This window comes from Sinohyriopsis cumingii, chromosome 18, assembly GCF_028554795.1.
Source record: "Sinohyriopsis cumingii isolate HCF-2022 chromosome 18, ASM2855479v2, whole genome shotgun sequence".
Classification (NCBI taxonomy): domain Eukaryota; kingdom Metazoa; phylum Mollusca; class Bivalvia; order Unionida; family Unionidae; genus Sinohyriopsis; species Sinohyriopsis cumingii.
The window spans coordinates 9,422,085-9,448,383 of record NC_142978.1 but is presented as its reverse complement, the minus strand read 5'-3'; the positions used below and the strand labels follow the sequence as shown (position 1 = coordinate 9,448,383).

The window sequence follows — 26,299 nt, the reverse complement described above, 5'->3', positions numbered from 1 at the left end:
TAGCTTGTTTTACAAAATTCAACATAAAAATGCCAATAAATGGCAACAGATGTTAAGCAAACTAAACTGATCTTGTAAAAAAGTTAGTAAAGTTCAACATTTTATGAAAAATAAGCTATTACGTGGAAGAGAAACAACAATGAATAGGGTGTAACGTGTTTACAATGTCTTATTGGGGAAAAATTACTACAGAATTTAGAAACCAACTATATGCCGGGGAATTTGTTGAGAATTTATGTTCAAGCAGCAAGTAGGCACATTGGGAAGTAGACAATTTTGTATGTGTGGGACTTCTTGCAGAATTGGATTAAAATACAGTTTTGTTTTAAGGTACATATTTCCATCTTTTATATAATGCACTTATTTGTATGATTCTAAAAGATGCATAGTAAATCGACTTTTCTGGGTTACAGCTTCAATAAGGTCATGGAGTGGGTCTTCACACTGCCATTTAGAAATCACTTTTTTGTGTGCATTTAGAGTCTAAATTTGGATACTTTTGTGCACTTTATGAATATCACTTTTCTTAATTAATGTACTATTCTTCTTTCTGGATACAAAATGGATTTTTGACCCAAAATAGCATGTGATCAAATGTTTACAGAAATGATGCATCGTTGCGCAGAATTACCCGATGTGCTGAATAGGCCAATATGGCAGTATCTACTGCATATATTGTACATAACAGTTAGAAGGTCTTAAGGTAGATTACTTCTGTAACTAATTAAGTTACCTCCTCTAAATAAAGTCATTATTATTATTATTATTATTATTATTAACTTGCATATCTCTTGCCTTGGATGTCATATAATTACAACGTCTGTATATATTTTTTTCATGCAAATTTAATATCACCTTGGTTAATAAAGTCCTGTTTAATTCAGATACATTATTAATTTGAAACCTTCTGAAATGTCTGAAAAACTACTGAAACTTCAGTAAAATAATAAATAATGATCAAAATTTTAGTGAAATCTCAAAAGTTTTAATAAAATTTTTGGTGAAACCTCACAAATATTTCAATGAAAGTCTTGGTCGAAATACTTGTGAAATCTCACATAACTTTTCAGTGAAATGAGAAAAACTTGATGCCATCTTGGATTAGGTTTTGTATGCAAGAAAGAAAATGAGGACAAGAAAATCCTAAATCTTATTTGATAATTTTTGTCAAAATAATCAATTTTAAAAATTATTGTGAATATTTATCGTTGATTCCCAATAATGTCTAAGAATCATTAGGCAGTTTAATAGAAATCTGAGATTTTGTATGGTTTAGGCAGAAAGCGCTCAAAAAAACGGTCTGAAATCCGCTTTAAGTACGTCTGGAAAATTTTGTATGAGATGGACTTATTATTACCAAATTCCATATGGGCCATTTACAAATACCATATGGTATATTTCCCAATTCCATATGGACTATTCACAAATTCCATATGGACTACTGCCAAATTCCATATGGATTATTCACAAATTCCATATGGAATTTTAATTTTATTCCATATGGACAACCTACAGATCTCACGGACTAATTTGCATATTCCATGAGATTTTCCATAAGAAGTATATAAGTAATCCATAACATTTCCATATGGATACACTGAAATCCATAAGAGTGGTTCAGCTATAGAATAAAAATGTCCATATGGATATTTCTGTAAAAGTACATATGGATTCCATATCCGATCTATGTGGAAAATGTTGTACGGGCCAACTTTGCAGGTGAGTTTGATGTAAGAATTGCCTAACTTGAGAGAAGACTATTAAAACAAAGAAATGAAATGTACAAGATATGGATTTCAAATTAAATGTTCTTACCTTTTCGATCTCTCTTATACTGCCTCACGCCTTTCTTTTTAGGGAATCTTTTCACCAAAGGTCTAACCACTGTTATACAAACAAAAGAGGAATGAAGGTGTCAATGGGTACCCAGGTATTCACCCATTCATAATTACCTGGGTAATAAAATTAGGCTACAGGGTACCCGTTTCGTCCATGTAGAAAGAAACAAAAAAAACACAACATATTCCCAAGTTCAAAGATTATATCTGGCAATGCTGGGAACAAGACACAGAATAACAAGTACAGTTTGAGGCTCATGTTTTGTGACACTGATCCATTGTAGACCTTCATCTAATGATCTTGTATTTTCAACATGTACGACCATTTGGCAATGTATATCAAACAATTTCCTATGTTTCTATTTATAGTAACTATACATGATACGTTTCCAAGAAAACAGACAGGTTTCCTGAACTTGAAACAATGTGCCACAGATTCATCATAGTTTGATACACACTTAAGTAGCAGACCAGTTTTAAAAAAAATGGTTTCAAATATTAAGTGAAACAGGCTTTTTTGATGTGACTCGTGGATGTTATATTACTAAAAACTGTCGAGTAGGGGAATTCTGTTAAACTGAAGAACAAAGTAAATGTAATAAAGCATTCAGAATTTGTGGACCTTTCAGCAAGACTTTACAACTTTTCAGTGAAAATTAAACATGTCATGTAGACTATTTAAAGTGAATGATATGTATAAATAATCATTTTGTTTTGTGTCTGTATTCTCGTACTAATCCATACAGATTTAGCCAATGTGTTACAAGAATTTTAACTGCAGATCCAGGTAAGCAGCAATAATAAATGTATGTTTTCATACAGTTTTCTGTAAATATGGCATGTAATATAAATATTATTCTTTTTATGCTCAGACAGCACTTTCCTGCCACTCATATTAATAATAAATACAATTATACCTCGAGGGGCACTGACATTTATTAACTTACAACCAAGCAGTTCAGGTTCATATTTAATATAATTTCCTTTTGATCAGGTAACTGGGTAACCAATCATTAGGATTTTTGGATACCAGGGTAACTTTTTCTAAATATTTTACTTCTTTAACACATTAACCCCTGAGCCAAACAGCTAGGCAGTCCCCTGAAGCATACTTGCAGAGATCACCTAGAGCAGTGTTAGCCTTTCCAGTGCCTGTATCCCTGAGACTAGCTGACAGCAATTGGATTGCAGATTTTTATAGAGTGGGCTACTTGCAATAAAATTGTTATTATTTTATTTGTATTCATTTAATTCAGCTGAAATTTGGCACGGCAGTTCTCAATAAACTTACATACATAATGGTATAAATTTCATGCTACATGCAGAAATAAAACTAATGCATGATGGTGAAAACAAATAATGTACTTGCCAATCTGCTTATCTTGCCGTGAATAATCCATAAAATCCATTATGAATTCACAAAGAATTATTAACACCATCAACACATGAAATAATTATATTTTATGTACACAAAAATTCCACTTGTCGTCTCTTGTAAACTCAACATCCTGTGAATACTGTACACAAATGGGCATATTTTACTCGCTCTTTACTTACCTTTCTTCCTAAGAACTCTCACTGAAATTTTTAAAACTAATAAAACGCTTAACAAACCTTGAACTATGAACACTCATGTTAACAACGTATATTTCCCAAACATTTATTTAACGATTATTCAAATGAAAAAGAAGCTCCACGAAATCAAATGCATTTGCATCAGGGTCTAAATCCGTTGCTGGTCCTTGGTATAGCTTCTTGTCAATGTGTGTTTTATCATTTACGATCATCGATCAGCTCTACTTTCATTTTCTTCTTCTTCTTCAACATTCTCATTTTCGTCACTACCGCTGTTATTTTCAGTAGCTTTTTCGATGTCACTATCAATCTCGTCTGATTAAAATCCAGAAAATTCTCCATCAGAATCCGTCAAGTAAAAGTCTGCTCCTAGAGGCTGATTCTCATCAATTTGCATCAATTTAAAATCAAAATATTTTCACTAAATCAACTGATATCGAAGTGAAAAAAAATTCCCGCTGTTCATCAATATGCGCTCTATCTATGTAAGCTAAAATTTGATTGGTTAAACTGCCTGCATTAGTAGGAAATGGCTTTAAATCAACCAATGGTTTGCGCCGAGTTAACTCGTCGTGCGGGAGAAAGGCCTTGCTAAATACTGCCTCTTAAACTCGGCGCTCGGGAGACAAGCTATGCAAACTCAGCCACTTTAGCGAGGCTCGCGGGAGATCAGGGGTGTAAAGTACGACGAGTATACTCGTCACCAGGGGTTAATGTGTTAAAGAGGATTTTACAGTGCTCGCAAGGAATTTAAAGTAACTTTTCAAAGAAGTGTTGCATGAAAGTTTCTTGGCTTTTAATGAAACAATTAAAATAATGAAATTTGCAAGCTATGGATATAAAATACATTGTTTTTACCTTTATGATATCTCTTATGTTTCTTCATCCTTTTCTTTCTTGAGAATTTCTTGTTACAAACATTGCAATGATAGGATCGCAGATCTATTAAATGAAAATAGGATTTTTTACAGTGCTCTCCAAGAACTTATTCCTGTACCCATCTAAAGATACAGCATGCTTTGAATATATAGAGGATATTTGCCTGAAATGAGTGAATGACGGATATATTTCATAGAGTGGATGAAAATACTAGAGTTTTTCACCCACGAGATGAAATGTATCCGTTATTCACTCATTTCAAGCAAATATTCATTTTATTTTATGCTAACATAAGTTGGCTACCTAAAGTTTGTGACACAGTAAATTAGCAGATTTCTTACGGTAATGTCAGCTGTTTTTTGTACATGTTCTGCTGTGCTATGTGTACCTGTGCACAAAATTAGTTCCACATCAGAGTGATAAAAATTAACTGATATTTCCAGACTAACGAACAACAAGTTTCAAGGATAACAGACAGGAATTATTCATAATAACAATGACATGTTAGTAGTTCACCGACAGAAAATCAAAGGGAGGTAAGTATGTTCTGACCAAAAAAAGTAGTTCCTGTAGTGAAAAATATTGTTATTTTTTCACTGCAGTGAAATATCAATATTATTTTAATTAGAAAATCGAGTAATTCACTGCTTAGCATAAAATAAAATGAAGCAATCTTACAGTATTATACTTTAATTTGATTTCCATATAAGCAGAAAAACGTTTTTCACCTGTCATGACTGTTGTAAAAAGGTATTTTCCACACTGAAAATTGGTTAAAGAAAGTCAACAATCAGTAATTTCACTATACAAGCAAATTACCTTGTAAAGTGTTGAAAAAATAGCTCAAACAAGCTTAACGTCATTTGTTTATTCCTATTCCTGCCGGGTATTAAACTGGTTGAAAAACATGTTCAGTCATGCACTGACAACCATGGTTTTATTGCCTTCTTTAGTCCATATGCTGTTATCTCTGTATCAGTCACATTCTAAACAGCAGTTATTAGTAAACTATGTTTTGCCAAGAATACTTACCAATCAAATTAACATTTAAAAGAAAAGTTGGCTATCCCCCAGATCAAGTACTCCCAAAATGGCAAAGGGTTGTCTTTTCCCTCTATATACAAAATAGACAAAGAGAACAAACTCTTATGAATTACCTCCTCTTCCCATGGTTATAGTAAAAGTCATACAGGTCATTAGACATTCAACATTTCAGTAATGACATCATTTTTTTGAATCTGATAATACATTCCATTAAATGGCAATTATTCACTTTATTTGGATCCCTATACATCTATATATTCCTTGCATTTACCGGTATAACCCCTTGAAAAGTACATAGGGCAAAATCGCTCTTAAAAGAAAGTGGATTATTTTGGATGAGATCAACCTAAAGATGTAATCTAGTACAATTGTGATTGAATATCATATGCTGTAATGTCACAATAGAAGCTACACATGTTCATAAACAAATTCATACTAACCTATATTGTGATGATTAAACTCGATCATCGTGTGCTCTTTTCTTGAATGAGTTTAGTACCTAGCCACCATTGTGAATGCCAATAGTGATAGATAATTTTCATCCTTTAGTTTCTTAATGATATTTAAGGTGCAGAGCATTCAATGATGAGGACTTAATAGACTTTGGTTATATCTGTCCTCATAATGATCTCTTAAAACTTCTGATGTCATACCTGGGGGCAGATATCAGTACATACAATAATCTATAGGCAGGCCAAACCTGGTCTTAAAAGTGTTGAGGGCAATTTTACATGTACATAACTAGAAATAACACTTACAGTTCTCATAAACAATTGTCAGTCATTTTTCTATTCATCCATCAGTAATCTGACACAAAAATACCAATTTTATTCACACACAGTTTTATTTAAAAGGCCAACATTTTACCTCTCTAAACACAACATTCTTGCTCATCCATCTAGCAGAAAGCCAATCAGATTTGAGCATCCTTGATGGAGACTGACAGTGAATCTTGCAACTTGAGACTATCAACTAACTCCAGTGTTTTACTTGCATTTGAATCTTATTTGCCTTCAGATCTATTGAGGAGTAACACTGTAAGAAGTAATCACAGAAAATTTTTGTAACCAACAACAGAAAAATGTTATCACACTCCTTTATAAAAAGAGGCTCCCTGTATGAAGATTTCAACATTTTTCATGAAAATGCATAAAATTGCTTAATCAATCACTGCAGGCACAATACAAATTTTTCTCATTATTGTGACCCAAAATGACCGTACATACTTTTTGAATGAGACAATTAAAGTATCTCTTCCAAGCATAGTAATTTATTGATTAATAAAACTGGCTATGTCATTGGTGTGCAGGAGATTGTTACACTGTGTTCTTGATGATGTATTTTTGTTGATGCTGTCACGGAATGGTGTAAATGTTGTTCATTAAATACATGTACTCGGGTTTCATTTCTTTTCTCTGTACAATGATACCCGAGGGTGATTATATATATATGGTCTATGTATTTCAAAATTGTGAGTACGATTCGTCCTATGCCACACGTGCAGGGTGCTTTCGATACAGCAAAACGATAATTCTAAAGGTATAAATACGTTACTGCATGTAAAGGACCTGTACAATACTAATGGTTTTGTCAGCAAGCGGCCTGCTTAAAGGATTCGCACAACTCCAGCTGTAGGGGTAGGTAATTTTTCGGTCTTAAATGATAACTAGTGTGTTACTATATTTACCTTTGCATGTTTGTCATATAGTTTTCTTTATACAGCACAATGCGTGCATTTTTTTAATTCTTGTTGCAACGTAGTACAGGATTTATCTTGGTAATGTAAAGCTACATTTTTTATAAAGAATTATTTACTATTGTCTTATCGAGCAGGGTTAGGTTTACTAATGAACCTCTAGTTTTGTAATTGCCATAATATAATCTTTATAACTTACCATGTATAACGTCCTTACGTTATGTCCGTATCAAGTTTAGTACACTGTATCGGGTATATTTTCAGCTGTGGTTTTTGAGGGTAGGAATATCCGGGGTGTCCGGTGTGTGTTTGAGGGTAGGAATATCCGGGGTGTCCGGTGTTGTCCGAGTGTAGAAACATCCGTTTGTCCGGAGCGTTTAAGGTGCCGGAGTGTCTAAAGTTTAGCGTCCGGAGTGTCTAATGTCAGGAGTGACTAAGGTGACCCAGCTGTAGAGCCGTCGAAGGACCAGGGTGTCCGGAGGGTCTAATGTTCCGAGTGGACATAGTATTCCAAGGGTCAGGAGTTTATAGCCGTTGTGAAATTGATTCGTAGGAGCTGTGGAGCGGATATGGTGCACGGGTAACGGAGTGTATCTCCATACATGTAGTTTATTAGCTATAGGCTAATTTTGGGTTTGTAAGACCCAGTGTATCATTCAGGACTGGAAGGATAGATGACATATCCGTTCTTGTTATGTGACATAATTTCGCTACCTGAGCGAATACATTTTTACTGTGTAAAAACTTGCATTGTTTACTATTTGAGTGAACTATATTCATCTTTCCATTATTGAATCATTTGTGCATCATTTATCCTATGTTTTAGTGTTACTGAACTAATTTATTTGTATATTTTTTCCATCTTTGAAACTGTGCGTTTTTATGTTAAATAGGTCCAATATTTGGATTATAAATACGCACACATCTTCATAACCAACTGCTCACATCAATCACCACATTAAACCATATATATCTGTGTCATCAAAACGTGTTCTGTTGTCAATCCGAAATATCCCACCCGGTTATCTTGTTACAGATGCATACTAATGAAAAACTATTAATCCTCAGCACAAGTTACCACAGGTGATAAAGATGCAATCTGTATTCCATTTACCAAAATATTCATGATCTTTATACTTTTTTCAGTAACAGACAACAAACTAACCCTAATAATACTAGTAGTTCTCCTACTACCAATGCTACTACTACTAACAATAATATTAATAAAAATGATAATATTCCAAATATAATAAATGCAAGAACAATTACATTAAGAAGAATAACTGCAACAATAACAATACTGATGGTAGAAGATAATTGATATTGCAAACACTTCATTTTCCATTCGTGTTCTGCTAACACTGATAAGGGACCAATCCAAATCAACAATGACAACACAAACAACAATGCTACTACACAGAACTACTAAAAATAACAACAAAATAAACAACAACAATACGAATAGGCAAGTGTCTAATCCTTAACAACAACTGTACTGCTACTCTTACCACTACTATTAATAACAGCAATGATAAATATGATGACTGTTGTTCCTTTTCTTGAAATTATTATTGCTATTGTTGATACTGTTATGGTAAGAATAATGATTACTAAGCTCATTAATAGTTTGAGATTTTTTACAATGTATGTATAAAGCTTGCAAAATAAACAAATTTAAATAACAAATTTAAAAAACAGGGGAGTGAAACTAATGTTCAAAGGAATAATGGCATTAGTATTATTCTTATAAAAATTACTTTCATTTCCCATATATGCCTGATCAACAACAACAACAATAATAATAATAACAACAACCAAAATGATGATTAGTATAGGTGTCATTAATATATGTGATAATGATGATGATAATGACGATGATGCATGAATATAACAGACTATACAAGACAAAATGGAGGAGGAGGATAACAACTATTCCTCATTTATTTATTATAATTCCATTTTCATTAATATTCCATTTATAGATGGGATATTAATTACAATTCAGACTCAAGGAATGCAAAATAGAGAGTAAAATCCAAAGTAACTGCCACCTTCATATAACAGTTAAAAGTGTTCAAATTTGCTTTGTCTGAGTTATTTTTAATGTATTTACCATATATATCGAGAAACAATAAAATTAAACAAAATTCCTGTCCCAGAACTTATGGTGAAACTATTTTCACATCAGTTATACTTCTAAAGACAATAAACAAAATAAATTTGTTTTCAACTAGTGCCCCCCCCACTGCACATTGCAATAAAATAGATTTTAAAAATGCTTGTCTGATAATAACATAAAAGAAACTAACCTTGTATTATTAAAATTTATTCCTCTTTATTTCGTCATGAAAATTAAAGAATAAAATATACCCATGAACTCCATTTATGTGGCATAGGCATCCATACTGTAGTGTGCATCGCTTATCTCTGATAAAATACAACACATTGTTTACTGGCCTAAACATTGAGAAACTAAGTGTTTGGTTGTGCTCAAAGGTTTGAATATGTTATCCAACTGAAAACTGTATCCAAGAAAATCAAAAGCGAGAAGGAAATAACTGAATGCTTGAAGACATCTGCCATTCATGCATGACAGTGTTAGATGCAAAATAACCAAGATTAAATTATATCCTGGTCAACTATATGATAATATATCACCAAACAAAATCATTATTTGAAAATACATTCACTCAAGTGCAAGTGAAACTCTTTTTCCTAGCATGGGTTAGAAAAGTACTATCAAAGCAAGTTATTGCTGTGTATATTATTTACCCACAAAAATCAATGCCCATCTGTATTAATTATAACTACAGATGCCAAACCAAAAGAAGCCCAGGTGGTCAACAAACACAACTGGCAGTAAGCAGTAAACTAACTCTTTAAACTTACCAACAGGACATCAAAGAGAAAGGATAATTTTATTAAAAAGCAAGCCAACCTCAGAAACTGACTTTGAATACTTTTAAGCCAATTTTTTTCTTTTTAATATACAAAGTGTGCTAAGATATGGAAGCTAACTTTGGCTCCTTTTCACCAGTATTCTCATCAATATTAAAAATAAATTGAAACAAGGGAACATGCATGGACATCGATGACCCAGCATCACCCAGAAGATTTGGAGAAAATAAAATCATTTGACAAATTCGTGAGGACCAGAAGAGAAGATGATTTTGCCGACAATATGATCATTAACATGGATGGAATTCTAGTGTACTTTGATCTCACTGCTGGGTGGACTATGATAAGATGGGGAGTTAAAATTGTGAGAATTAGCATGACTGCTGCAGATTTTTAAAATCTGACTTTAGTCATTGTAGCTTCAGGAGATGTGTTACCTCCAATGATAATTTTTCACAGCATGAACAAATAAAATTCATGCAATGAAAAAATGGATCGCACATATGCATGCGAAGGGTTGTGTTGAGATGCTGCTTCAGTGAATTAAAGACTTTAATTCAAGTAAACTTTTACATTTTATTAAATAAAATTTCAGTTGGAGTGCATTTCCTGACATGTAAATTTTGAATGATTTATAAGGTTTGACACAACATACGACTAGAAAAAACGTGTCACAGAACATATGTGCTCACAAAAAATTACTTCAAAAATTAATTTATGTTGTCCCAAAATATATGGTAAATATGGCATCATTCTGTATTATTATTATTATTATAAAATGGGTATGAGAGAAGATGACAGTGAATGATAATGATAATAATACTAATAATAATTGTTATTATTAGTACTCCTTTTTTAAGAAGTAGTGGGTGTAGATTGTTACAGAACTTTTAAAAATCAATCCCCTGAGGACAGGCCACAGTCATAGGGGTTGCACAAACTTCCAATAACTCCTCAGCTGTTATGTTGCACATGTACAAGAACTGGCACATGTAACCAGTCCAAATGTTGACAAATGTTAGACTAGAAGACATGGGTGCTGTCTCCTAGAGTCATTCCATGAATCAAGGAACTTAGCCCGACAGATATCACATAGAAACTATGAAACCACCACTCTATAACCATATGTACATTTACTGTGCACAAAAGACACAAAATATACAAGCAACTGCCACTGACCCCCACCCACCCATAATCCATCCTTGTAACCCTCAAGGACTTATAGCTCCTAGGTCACAACCTGAGATCTTCACACTAAAGCTATATATACACTTACTAAGTATGAAAAATACAAATGCAGATCCCCAGTACACCTTTTTATCTCAGGGGTAGCACTTGGCCTCAGGGACCTAACCATGTGGCTGAAAGCTTGGGGTAAAGTTCACAACAGAGAAGCTCATGATATGTATTGTACAAATATTGAACTCTATTATATACCTATCAACTCTCATGCCAGAAGAAAAAAACTCCCAATATTTGGGAGTACCTACTAATTTCATAATATCTTCCAATTTTTGCATTGATCTCCCACTTATTACATCATGTTACTTGATTTTCATTTCTCCTAAAACAAATCCTATATAAATAGATGTATCTTATGCAATCCACAGAAGCCATGTCCTATTTTATCACCTGTCAATAATGTTGTGACGAAATAATTATCACATTACAAAGAATTTTTTCTTCATTAAATAAAATATTAAATTTAAACATTATTCACATCAATTTAGGAATAATTTTTTTCACCCTACAACAATACTAAAACGAGAAAATAAACCTCAACAAAAGACAAACCACAACATTAAAATTATCAGCAATCAGTTTCAATCCCAAGAATGATCAAAATCATCACTGAATGCTGTAGCATCTCCATTCCCACCAAGGAAACTTCCACGAGTGAAGATTTTACATTAACGTACAAATGTTAATTACCATCAATAAATTAAAAGGAGAAATGAAGAAACATACCATGCAGTTTATGTGCGCTTAAAAAACTAATTCAGAATAAATATGTTTTTTAATAAACAATGTTAAATGCCTTTTAAGTTGAGAATAGAGACATAAAGTGGGATATACAAAATAGGAAAAATAGTTGTCACATGTATGGCAGCTTGAGACTGCATACCACTAGTTACAACAAAATAAGGCACCATTTATTTGCCAATCGGTTACTGGTGCTAACACTGCACACACTGCAGAACATGGTTTCTTTGAATAGTGTCGGGGGGAGGAGTCCTTTTTACACAATAACTGTTAATTAGTTACACTGGCCTTCTTGCTTGTTTTCTAACTATTGTACAGTTTGGCCACAGCTGGCCAGAATATGAAAAGAGGGCATGTCTTTGGGGAAAACAAGGTACTCCCAGCGAGAAATGGTGCACACTGGACCTGGAAGATCTGTCAATACTAAGTGAAAATGGGGCTTTAAAAATGCTACAATTAACCTCTCCATCTGAGGTACCAATCTCCTTATTTTTGTTATTCAATCTCCCTACTTGGCTTCTGAAAAATTGACAGGCATGCTAGTAGCAGTAGTAGTAGCAGCAGCATTTTGATTTATATTTTAAAAAATCAATTTTTTATTATTTTTTTTAATATTTCTATTAGTCCTTTCCTATTCTTATTAAGCTGTGCCATAATAACATACTGGGAAAATTTGTGTGAGCTATAAAATGTCATGTAAATGGCACTATCAAGAATTGAAATGTATATATGAGAATAAAAAAAGATCATTATAGGGACAAAATTATTGGTCTAGCATCATGCATAATGCTATCCTAGTCTGAGTTTCCTCTGTCCCTCTCCACGCCAATGTAGATATTTTTATATTTGTGTTGGGGTGAAGGATCAGAGCACAATGCCTAGGTAGATACCAGACTGTCTCATGTTACCAGCTTGAATAAATCAGTGCAACTCATGAATATTCATGCCACTCTCTGGTCATGAGTCCACAAAGTCCTACTACCAGTCCATGCAATCCAATGTTTACCTTGCCTACCACAACTAGAAGAATAGTGATGTGATATATTCTAAAGGAAATAATATGCTAGTTATGGGGTAAATATGAATTGAATTTATATTCAACAACCTTTCTCTACGTACCACTTTTGCGTGAAACTTCTCCAATCATAATACGTCTTTTACCAGTCTCAGTGATAAACTGAAATAAACAAAAAATCATACATAAGAGACCAAAAGATGACAAAATTATTGATACTTTTGAAATTAATAAGCATTAATTATTTTAGCCAAGCAAATAATATTAAGCAACTCCTCAGCTTTTCGCAGACTATTTGTTATTATGTATAATGTCAAAAAGTAAACCCACATACAACTGAATTCACTATATACAGTGTGACCCCACTACAGGACGCTCTGTTATAACATGAATGAGGATATAACACAGTCGTGGTGTGGCTCCCAAAATTTTATATACATGTATTTTTCTTGCACACGAAAAATAAATTCTTTCTTAAGAGTACAAAAACAACATAAAAAGTTAATTATCATTTTGGGGAAGAGATCGCACATAGATAATACAAGACAATCATGATGTGGCTCCTGAAATTTTATATGTATTTGTCTCATACACAAAAAAAAACTAGTTTTTTCTTCTTAATTGTACAAAAAACGTGTAAAGAGTTTGTTCTTTTGATAAAGTAGGGGCTTCGCCAATGCCGCAAACAAAAATTTTATTTTCCTTATCGGCAAAATATACCATGTGGCAATTTTTTTATCGGCTACAATGTTGGTTGTTTAAACTTGTATATACAACTATTGGTTTGGTGTGGAGAAATTCAGAGGCCCCATGAAAAGAAGCTGCAAACTTGATATAAAATGCACTGAAATTTATCTATTGTTACATAAACAATTTCTTTGTCCATATTGACAAACCATCTTAACAGTGAATTGTTATATCATAATCTGCTTATGTTGACATCAAGCATGAGTACTGTGTTGTGAGATATCCACTTTTTTTGTTGTTGACGTTTCTGGTAGTTGAGATCAAGCGGACGAGGCCTTATCTCGTAATCTATCTTTCGTCGGATTTTTGGCCACTCGCTAGTAATTAATATATTTATACAGACTGACATTTGTAAGTGGATGGTAAGTAAAATTCCTCTTCTTTTCACTCAGAATTAAATCTTTCAGAACACTCACAGTTTCTGTACTAATCCTTGTCATCAGACCAGAACACCTGCGTCTCTATTGTCCGTTTGTTTTTTGACCCTTTGTTTAATTTCTGATGCATGCGTGGAAGGCAGCATCACTCCAATACCAAAAATGTAAAAAAAAATATTGCTGGTCTATTCAATAGGCAGGGACGAATAGCAACTACAATCATCCACACGACAGCCAATTCCTTTTTAAAGAAATGTACCCAGATAAAATAGTTTGCTGAAATTTCAAAGAAAACGGATTATCTTTGAAGCACCAACTGTTTTAAAATGTACTCAGCAAATGGAGAGAAAAAACCAGTCTAAATCATGCAATACGATTATTTCATATTGCCACCACAAAAAGAAATAGGCATTTGTTTGGTTCTCCAATGCTGTCCTTTAGTGGTGACTTCAATAACACATGCACCATTCATCAGAGAAAGCCAACTACAATCTTCAATAAAAACAAACAACTTTTCTTCCAAGGATGTCAGTACCAAACTTAAATAAAAGCAATGGAATTTGATGCATTTTGTCATTTTCCAACATGACTGGAACACTTTTACTGTGCTGTGAAGGTTTCCGTTTTGCAGGGAAAAAGTTTATGCTTACAAACACTACCAACAGCAATTTAAAATGTCAACTAACTTTTACCAACTTGGGACGTACTGGAAAGTAAATGTTCTTCATCATTCATTACGTGATTGTGCTATGTTTATCCACTGAATACAGCCTGTGACAAAATTATTGAATATTTTAAATCTGTGTGCATATTTTCGAAGGAATTACTTGTATTGTGGATTCCAAGTATGTGATGAGATACATGGGTAAGTACACAATGTTGATACTCTATTTATGCTATACAGTGGACATGAATATATAAGCAGTATACACGTGTATGTACCAATCCCTGGTTCCCTAAATAAAGTAAAATATTATATATGCCTTCTCTGTTTTCACTACATGTGTATTTACCATTTAATATGCACTGATATAAGATGGTAACTATGCCAGTGAAGTACATATTTTACCGCCCACATTTATTACTTACATCTCCCCCTGTGCAACATTTTTGGGGTACATGCATAATTTTCTTCTGCTAACTGACCTGGTTGCTTATAACATGGTTTGGTCTATAACACAGTCAGGTTATATGGCTCCCAACTACTGTGTTATAGTGGGGTCACACTGTAATTGACAAATGGTTGAATCTGTTACAGAGAAGTTCACTGCAATATGACACTGTTAAGATAGAATGATTGACAGCTAAATTGTCAACTACGAAACAAAACCTGTATGGAGTTGAAAATCTATTTAGGAAAAAACTGGCCTATTCATAAAAAATAGTTGACATAAGTGCAAATAAATCAGGTTCACCACTTATATCAAGCCCTTCTACAATGACTAGTCCTTACATGCACTATATAACATGGACATGTGGTTAATCATCTGGCACAAGTTGCCTACCCCTACGCCTGGCCCTGATAATAATAATAATAATAATAATAACACAGTTTCAAGGAGGCAACAGTAAAAATACCAATTTCCAATGCTGTAACACTGATGTCATGTAGGTCAATCATGAAGGCCTTACAACTGTTGTACATGGATTATGATATAATACAATTACAAACAATATCTCATGACAAGTCAAATACATGGAAGGACAAAAAGAAGATAGTCTAGATATGACATCGGTCAAGCTACTTTGCCAATGAAAGAAAGTACTACTTGAGAAAGCCCAGGAGAAAGAAAGAGATGGGAGTGGGGACTTCACATACAAGAAGCATAAAAATCTTAGGTAAATATCAGTGAGTTCAAAAATGTAATATTCTTTCAATACTACAACAGTTATAAATTTAATAAACTAAAACATTTATTGTATTTCTATTAGTGGCTAGTCTAGGCATAAGGAGCCAAAATAGCACAATGAAATAGTCTTTTTCCTGTTTATTCATTGGAAACCTGTATAGATAATTTAGGAATGGGGAAGACCAACTGAAAATGTTCTAAAATCAATGTGTTATTTCTCTTTTCCTGTTGCAAAAGTAATGCATCACATTTGAGAAAGCAACATGCTACTTTTTACTAAGAATAGGTTACCAATGACAACTGAGATTACATGCCATTTAACTGGTATACCAGATACATATATAACACATGTAATATAGTAGTATGTGGTATTATAAGCATAAGGGGGCTACCAAGTTAAACAGGACAAAAATTACAGGACATTAGGGGAATTTAACATTAAGCCACCATTTTGAAATGCATGTTGTAACTGTAATATTATGGGTCTGAATACTCTCTTACTGGAACTGCCATATGTCATATGCTTCAAAGGATGAGTCTGTAAAATACAGACTCTGTTTTGGCAGCAAATGTGAGTTTGTCAGCACACTAACTGAAATGCCATATTTTGTTTTGCTTAATAAATATATAGGCATATAAGTACATCTAAGTCGTATCAAAACAGGTGCATATGTGTGTCTGAGAGAGAAAGGAAGGATAAAAGAGCAGCCTTACTCAACAGCCTACAAACCATAAAAAATGTTTTGGTACATTTTCTCCACAATTAAGTTTCAAGAAAACAGTCAAACAAATTAACATTCATAGGAAATCTGATCTTTTTTCAACAAAATCTCATACAATTGAACTACATCAACACTAGAATCCTTCTCAGTTAAATGTTGATAAATCCGATACAAAGTGTCATTCCATTTGATTCTGCATTAGGCTGGTATATTTTTCATTCATCTATTTATCACAAATCTCATATGTCAGAAGCTAGCTTTTCTGTGTAGTGAATGACTTCATGCTATAATATGGACACTAATAAAATAATTGTTCTTCGATGCACTTATTACAAGTGTGATGAGTCACGCACAAGTTAGGGATGCGAGTTCCAGTCTCATGAGAACATTATTAATAGTAAAAAAATATAAAATCTGCCTCATTACCATGTTTCTTTTTCTGGTTTTGTCATCATTTAATACTTCATCAAAGATTCATTGCCATATCTTGATATATAACACCGATTATCCAACTCAACAATTTGGCCATAAAAATTCAATATTTCTTTCCTACACCAATATGAAGCATTTTATTACTGGTATTAACATGCTGCATATCCTACATACATGCTACTTTAGATCTTAGAAGCAATCATTTGAGAATCCACCATTTTGGATTGAAAGTCCTTATTATGACCCAACTTTTAAGTACACATTTTGTATTTGATAAACTTTTTTTTTGTTGCAGCGCTCAGTTTATAGAATGTGAAGATTACACTGTTTAAAAACAAGCAAGATCACATAAAGATTGTTTTCTTTGCTTGTCTTGCTATTGGCAGCCTTCATTTCTAACTCCAGCACTGGTAAAACTGAAGTAGTCATCACAGTGTCAGAAATTTGTGTTGCAAGATAAATAATATTTAGTATTAATTACAGGCAGATTTCTTCACAAAAATTGAATATTGTAACAATAATAAAACAAGCAATCTGGGAAATCCTTGCAGAACAACACACAAACTTTAGACCCAGTGTAATATTATACAAATGTCTAAGTTGAATGAAGCCCTGATGTTGATGATCTATGCTTTCAAAAACTTAAAACATAAAACTTGGACATTGTTCACCCATTGTGCTTGAAAGCATGATAGAGGTAAGATAGGAACTGCTAGCTTCTCATGGCATCTTTAGACCAGTGACATTATCTGAATTTCTCTTTGCATCAACTGATTTAAAACATAAATTTAATGCAAACCATGAATACTGCTGACACTCCTATCACTGGCAGCAGAAAAAGAAATGAATACCATATAAAAGCATTTTTAAGTCGAGTTCAACTGCAACTGCACAGACACTGATTTGCCATCATATAATGCATTGGCATATCTGGGTCTGTGCAGTTTGTTAGGAACAATCAGTAGAACAAACAACATAGACCCTGATCTACAGGCTCATTATGTAACACCATATCTAGATCTTTGTTGCTTGAAGTGTGACTTGACTTCTAAGAAAGTAAATACGGTACTTAACCTCATCATGCCCATACAGGCAAGACAAAAAGATCAGTAAAAGTATCTGATATCATGTGACATTAATACTTGCAACAAAATATAAAAGATTTGTTAAATCTATCTTTTTTTATTTTGTACCAATTTACACTGCCTTGCCTGCAAACAACACGATCATGAAATTGCTTTCTGCATATAAATAAACAATTTTGGGTACATGCTTTAGATCTATAGTAATATTATAACAAAGATCAAGCTGAATATAGCAACTGATGCGGAAAAAGTATGACTTTCAAACTTTTCAATTCAAAAGTTTTTAATTGTTGAAGAAAAGATCAACAACATAAGTACATGCAGGATGTGATGCATTTGTCTCACTTTCTGGAAAGACCAAAGTAAAGAAAAGAAAATATGCTTCATTTTCTCTCTCCAACCTTCTTTTAAGTTAATGAATTCCAACAGCTGCTTTCTAGCATTTTCTACACCTTGTGGACCATGAATTAATACTTTCTCACCCAGCAGTTAATGGAATAAAAGCTGGAGAAGTGGGTTCTGATCTCTATCCCATGAAATGAATAACAACTGAGAATAGTTTCGCTCAAATGCGACGTCTGTGGCAACTGTCCTAAGCTTTTAAGCCAAGATACAAAGTAAATTCACTAGGTGTGGGGTTATTTTTGAAGTGCGGAAAAAATATACAAATTTATCCAAGATGAAAGTGTCTGTGCTGATATGTCATCATATCCATCTGTGAAGGGTAAGAACTGACATTACCTCCCTTGACACGATGGCTGGTCTTTCTTAAGTACCATCTCAGAGCCCACACTGGCTCCCGAGATTAAGGCAGGAATTCGATACAAAGTCTGATTCCCTATAAATAGGAGCCTCTTCTTGGCAATGAAAGCAGTGGACATCATGAGTGATAATGACCAATCTTGTTGGAACTGCGTGTAGTTCAGGTCCACTGACAGAGCATGTACTCTGATGATTCTACCTGCCATTCACTAACGCAGTAAGGAGGTCTTATATGAAGTGAATGAATGAAGTTCATATAAGCGGTTTAAACGGTGTCCTGTTCAGCCAGGTCAATACCCATAATAGATTCAACGTGGGCAAGGATTCATTGTCACTGGACATGCAAAATGGATAGAAGATTGAATAGGTCTATGTTTTGTAATATATCCTCTCTTCCATGATGACACAGGAAGCAATGATCATGGAATGGTGGCAATCAATTTTTATTGATGTTAAATTAGCTTTTGAGGTATTGATGCCTGCAGTGGTAGAAAGCGTTCTTATGCATACCAGTCTGTAAAGATATTATATTTGCCTACATATGCCATTAAAGTGGCTCAGTGCCATCTCACCGCAGTGATTTCTCCACCACTGGATGTGAGGACTGAATGTTCCTGAGGGCTTGATAAGCTCCAGAAAATCTGGATTATGGTTGCTAGGGCAGATGAGGGAATATCTCAGTTTTCCTAGAAATTCTGTTGCAAGATTGATGAGGTCACTGATACAGGATTTTTCCCATTTGAGTGGAGAAATCAAGATGAGGTGACACCCTGATTCTCTTGCCTTCTCCATCACCTTCAGAACTGGAGGTATTGGAGAGTAAGTGAATATGACCAGGATGTTCCAAAGAATAGAATGAGCATTGACTGTTCAGGCCTTTATATCCAACACGTAAGACAAAGGCTGTGAGTTTGGCATTCTACCTTGTTGCAAATAGATTCGTCAATCCCATCAGGCAGGTACTGAGTGAAAACCGAAGGAAAAAAGACCATTTCTTTCATATTAGTTGATTCTTCCAAAACAATGAGTCCGCTAATACATTTAGCCAGCCTGGAATAAGACAAACCTGGATGTGGAATTGTAGTTGAAGATCCTACTTTAGACATTCAAAAAAAAGAACGCAAAAGTCTGGGGACATGGTTCTATCTTGCCATTTAGGATAAGTCACCACAGTGGTGTTGCCAAGCAAAATAAGAACACAATTACCAACAAGATTCTCCTGCCACTAATGGAAAAGCTTCCAAAATGGCTTTCATCTCATAAATGTTGATATGTAAATAATAACCCTGAGGGAGCCGCACTCCACTGGCTTTCCAGAACGATGGAAGGAGGTGCCCTCCAACCCCATCCTCTGAAATTGTTAGAGGTATCTCCAAGTGAGTTTTCGCCATCACTGTGTTGATTATGAGAAGCTGGTTCAACAGGCAAAGTCTCAGCCTCCAATTTGTACAGCAGAAACATTTGAAACTGGTGCATATATAAGAAGGTGACCTGGGTGTAAAACATCTGCTGCTGCAATGAACAAATGCAGCAGGTGAAATAATTCTATGGAAAGCAGATAGTTCAGTAAAGGCAAGGAAGCCAAAAATTTACTAATTTAATGCTCATTTCTAATGGAGACATACTCTGTTTACTTGAGCGTTGAACTTTTATCACATCCAAGACAGAACTCACCTGCTGCTTTTGCAGAATAAAGTCTTTATGGGCAAATTGCACTAACTTCCTGCAAGCTGTGTGAGAGGAGAAGTGAGGCTATGCGTCATACAAGTCCACACTAACTACATAGTCTCCCTTCTAGATGGCATTTAGAACCTGTTGTGGTATTCCACCATGAACCAAGGGGCATTTAGGAGTTGATTGAGTGCACTTAGGTTGATGACCAGGTGAAGACTGCCACATTTTTAGCTATGGGAACCCTGGACAAAGGAGTAAGTGTACTGAAAGTGATAATAAGTCCCTTGGAAATCATTTGTTGGGTACATATGTTGTCGTGAAAAATCTTTGTCCATTCAGCAGCAAAGGATTGGAGCCTTACCCCTACAGGATCTGTGATAAGATTGGCATGAAGATGATGTCATTCTGAGATAGTGAGGCTCTCATGGAGAGAACAATGGCAAAAATGATCGCCCCCTTTTTGCCTCTTGTCCAGTTTTGCTCACGAGAAATGTTTTTGATAGTGGCAAAATGGGTAGGACTGTTTCCCAGTATCCTGTGTTCTAGGGACGTCCCTGCGATCCTTTTGTTAACTGCCATGCAATCACACCTGATACAGTGATGGAGGGAAATTGGTGTCCTTGGTAGTTTGTTTGCAGGTTTTGTCAACCTCATTATTAAAGAGGAAATTAGATGATAAAGGTTGTGAGAGTAGTTTGGCCTTATGATGATCTTTAAGAAAGATGGATGCAGAGAGCACTGCATTTCATTCCAAAAGTTGTAAGTTCGTAGCTGCTGTTATGACATTAGCCAGAGGATGTTGGGCCACAATGTTTAAGATGCATGCCATTCTAGAAACAGATCATATATCCTGAGTGATTCAAAGTTAGAGAAAAGAAGCTGTGTTCCAGCTGTTGAAAGATTGCCACAGATACTAGATCCACCACAGAGCCCATGGCCACGATGTTGTGCACCAACTGCAGTGTTTCTTTTTAAAACTTCTGATCCTAGCATGCAAATGATTACTTTGTCATCCCCAAAACTATAATATCTTGGTCAAATGCTGGGTATCCAAATGTAAAACTGGTGTGTGTAACTTAAAGAACCTCCAACCCAAAGTTGAGGGAAAGCATCTGTAAGAAAAAGTGTTGGTTGATGCTTGAAACTTGTAATTGACAATGTAAGCTGTCCAAAATGTCACTAACTCTGCCAGACTGTGGAATTGAAATTCTTCGCTTAGCCAATAATCAACTGATGCCAAAAGTGAAGACTAAGCAGTTGCTTGTGAGGGTGGAGGAGGAAAGAACTTGGATGGCAGCAGGTGGAAAACTTCATGCATCATAGATAGATCTAATGACAACAAGGGGACATGAGAGCTAGATTTTGTTATCTCTGGACTTGCCGACATCTTTTGAACTACCTGCAAAGTAGTTGTAGAAAAATGTCCAGGATGGTGGCCACTATACTTGCAGCATGGCCTGACTTAGACACCATTACTTCCGAGCTGACTTAGATACCATTACTTCCGAGCTGTCACTAAGTACAGGCTCCCTGTGACTAAGAAAGTTTGGAAACAAGTTAAACATCTCATGAATAATGTGGCACCAAGATGGGTATCATATGTATAAAGTGTCAAACAACACTATGTGGCTTATAATGTTCCATGAAAGTGCCTGTATAACCAGCCATCATATGCAGGAAGTGTCTGGCTGCATTATGCAGGTTAGACTGATCCATGAGAGTACCTGTATAAACTAGGCTCATGAAACCGGGTTCTTGGATACTGAGGCACTTAGCTTGGCATCATGCACTGGAAGTGCCTAGTGGCATTATGAGAGTCATGCAGCTGTACAAAACTCATCCATCTGGTGACTGATTTGATTGTGGTTGTAACCCATTGCAATCAGGAATATGGTTAAGTCCAGTCACGAAGGAAAAGGACCCTCCTGGCTGGCATAATGTTCTCCAGTTCTATATTTCTGTAATTTGTGCTTTTATTCTACAAGTCTTAATTTCAAGGATCATTTCCGTAAGACATATCGCTAAATCATAAGAGGCGGCAGATTTGGAGACTAAACAGAAACATATCAAATTTATTTGGTCCCTGCCAACAGTTTAAGACAAGTCTGTTTCCTGTCATGGCAATTGATTTCTGAAGTTTGGGCACATTAATTTATTAACTGGGGATAGGTTCATATTGATTCCACACAAAGTTGCTTGTAGGGTTTTTAAATTCTTAACTTGTAGCAAGTACAAAATCCATCCATGTTGGTAACCAGGTAAAAACTAATGAATTCACAGCTTATTATTAACAGCAGATGTTGAAATATGATGGTCTGGTGAAATACACCAAGCTGGAGACTGAATATAGACCAAGAGAGTTCGATGGATGTGGAGAGTAAACTTTATACATAAAGAAATAAAAAAGTCAAAAAGAGTTTACCTGTTCATTTTTAATTTTCTCGATTTTGGTATGAGCTACCTCTTTGCCAGTGATAGTGATCACATCAGAATAGCTGATTTCACTTGGAAGATCTACTCTGGTCTTTGTCTCTTCACGGATCTATGAAAGAAAACAGATACCTTGTAATAAGACTATTCATACATTAAAGTTTCTTTAAAGCGGAGTCCCAATGGCAACATTACAAAAGTAACTGAGACAAAAATGACAAAGAATAAAAAAGCACCAAAATGAAGTATTTTTCTGCTTTTTCAACACTATAGGGGAAAGAGCCATTAGCAATTTTTGCATTTAAGATTGACATTAACAGTTGCATCCATAGATGGGAATGGTAAACTAGTCAAATTCCTGAATATCTGACGATGGGTATGTGAGACTTAATAAAGGCAATGGAGGTCAAGATTGCAATGTGCCAGGTCCAATGATTTCCAGTAATTTTGAACCCTAATTATCCATGTTCCATCCTTTAATACTTGGACTGGCTTCATACTATAATGATATTAATCACAAATACTCTGCACAAACAGGCAACTATTTGTTTATTATATATCATCAATGCTGATAAAAGTTGTTACCTGCCATTTAATCTCATAGATCCATATATCTGGTACATACTTACATTCAATAAGTGAGCTGACAGAAGACAAATTTAACATTAGTTACAGTTTATTACCTGCCATTTAATCTCCTAGATCCACATATCTGGTGCATACTTACATTCAATAAGTGAGCTGACAGAAGACAAAACATCAGTGACAGTTTGTTACCTGCTATTTAATCTCATAGATCCACATATCTGGTACATACTTACATTCAATAAGTGAGCTGACAGAAGACAAAACATTAGTGACAGTTTCTCAAAATGATTTTTTTTCTTCTTCAAATTCTTGACTTGATCTGTAAGAAGTCCAAACTATTTACTGTTATAACTGATAAGTTTTCCACACCGGGTACGTATTATTTTCCTGCTATTTGAGTATAACTCTTTTTACCATGGAACACAAACTCTGCATTTTCTTCTAAGAATGTCCAAATAAATGATTTCTTGACAGACTTTGCTATCATCTTTACAAACTTTGCTACCATCAATCTGAGAAGGAAAGGGCATTGTCATTGTCTCTGGCTAAATTCCACCTTTTTTTTACTAAATACCTAGCACTCGTGTTTAAATGGTAACATACAAGGTTCCCATAACACAGATTTCCATTTTGCACCATTCCAAATAATTGGGCTGGTTATATGCTACAAGATTTGAAGAGATAAAGTATAATGTACTTGAATATGCATGGATGCACACATAACCAGTGAAAAAGAGCTTATTGTCAAGGTAAAATTACATCCATTTTGATAATTCCATACCATATTATATGATGACCTTTTCAATTGTCATGTAAAGGTACTACCCTGCCCACATTCAACTACACACATTTTCTCAAATTACATAATTACTCCATTTTTATAATAATTATTATGGAAATCTTCAAATTCAGAGAAAATTCTCATATGTGTGTATTGCACTTTAATGTTGACTGTACATGCTGTTTTGCATCTGGCCAGCAAGATCAACATGCAATGACCAGCCAAGTCTTTACAGCAAATTTGGTTCAGTGTGGTAGGTGCTTGCCATTGTTAACTGAAATTAATTCAGTTCATAGTTCTGTCTGAACACGATATATTTGCTACCTTCTTGCTTCAATATGAACATCACAAATCAGTATTTACTCCAATATCATAGGATGCTTCATTTTCGTGCAGACAATTAATTATAAAGTGCAAACATTTAAACTTTGACAACATTACAACACGTTTTTCAAATAAACTGCCAAAACAATTAAGGTGTATCATGCAAATCAAGTAGTTATTTTGCTTGAAATCCAACAAGATAGCAAATAATGGCTGAAAGAAAGATGTAAAATGTCTTGAGAAAAAATTCCAGGCAGAATCACTTTTCACTCATGAAACTTGAAAGCATTGTTTTTTTCTTTTAGTCCTTTCAACCTATCAAACTCATGCATTGATGCATTTTAGAAAATTCCTGTGACACTTTCCTTGTTTATACTCACTTTGTGTCACTTCACACATAAATATATGGATAAATATGTTAAGTAAATCTGTATGAACCATATCTGGCATATAATTTTACGAGTCAAGTATACCAGAAGAATAAAAAAGGAAATTTGATATTAATAAGTTATTTATCTCTGACAATGCTTATCAAATCATAATAACATTAGAAATTAATTCTGCAACCTCTGGAATCCAGCCTGCTCATGAACTTTAAAAAAGTCGTCCTGTCTAAACATTGTATAGTCTAAGAGGAGTGAACTCTTACATATAACCTCTATTTACCCATCTAAATGGCACACTATATGCCATATATAGCCAGTTTAAACTCAAGCACTGTCAGGGACTGGATGCTTGAATTGCAGGGAGGCATACAAGCGATTTATAATAATGTGTGAGCTGGGTGTTATATCGAGCGAAATGATGAACTACAACACTTGCTGCTGGTCATGGGATTTATTAATGGACAAAGAACCTAAAACAATACAGAGCTAATACTTAATATACAAGACTAGGAGTAACTACAAACAAGACAAATACATTTACACAACCTGCTTGCCAGTATTTCATAATTTTAGCACAATAAAATAAATGTCTTACCAGACTTGAAGTGTAGAAGTGATATAATTCTTTTGAATTATAGTGATTGCCTTTTTTCACTCAAGTGACAGACAAGTGCTGTTCATATGTAAGGGTGGAATGACCTGTGGTGTCTGTGCAAGGTCAAGAGGAGGAATCGATGTTTGAACCAATCATGCACTTCATACACTGTGATTGATCCCTCACTCAATCACTCACTCCTAATAAACATGCACATTGGTCAGTACCCATGTACTTGACATCACAAAAGACTGCAAACATAAACATTGGAACAGACTATAGGCAAGCTAAATATAGCTCACTAAAGTGCAATTAGGTGAAGGTTTGCATCCACAAACAACTTGGTACACAACACCAAACCTGGGACATAATTGTACAAGAATAATTTTCTATTACTATGCTGATTATAACCGTTCTTATTATGGTACTACCATGACTAATCTAGGTCTGTACCAGTGGGATTCGAACCCAACAGATTCTCCTCAGAAGATCACTTAGCTACCATCACATTCATTCACCATTCCAAGGTAATATTAATATATGACCCGGGTCACAAATGTGATTGGTTGGGTATTTTGAAGAGACATAATTTAATGTACAATTTCTTGTCTCCATCAA

The 26,299-nt window shown here is 34.6% G+C and overlaps 1 protein-coding gene across 5 annotated transcripts in view; it reads right to left on the bottom strand.

Annotated features, from left to right (window-relative positions):
• LOC149776048 (vigilin-like) overlaps positions 1-26,299 on the bottom strand; it is a 120,911-nt gene that overhangs the window by 23,720 nt on the left and 70,892 nt on the right. For all 5 annotated transcript variants that reach the window (XM_089942293.1, XM_089942292.1, XM_089942290.1 and 2 more), the window contains 4 exons: positions 23,000-23,119; positions 13,033-13,090; positions 4,272-4,355; positions 1,816-1,884 (listed from right to left, as the gene is read on the bottom strand). In XM_089942293.1, the coding sequence (XP_089798419.1) occupies positions 1,816-1,884; positions 4,272-4,355; positions 13,033-13,090; positions 23,000-23,119 (331 nt within the window). The remainder of the gene's footprint in view (positions 1-1,815; positions 1,885-4,271; positions 4,356-13,032; positions 13,091-22,999; positions 23,120-26,299) is intronic.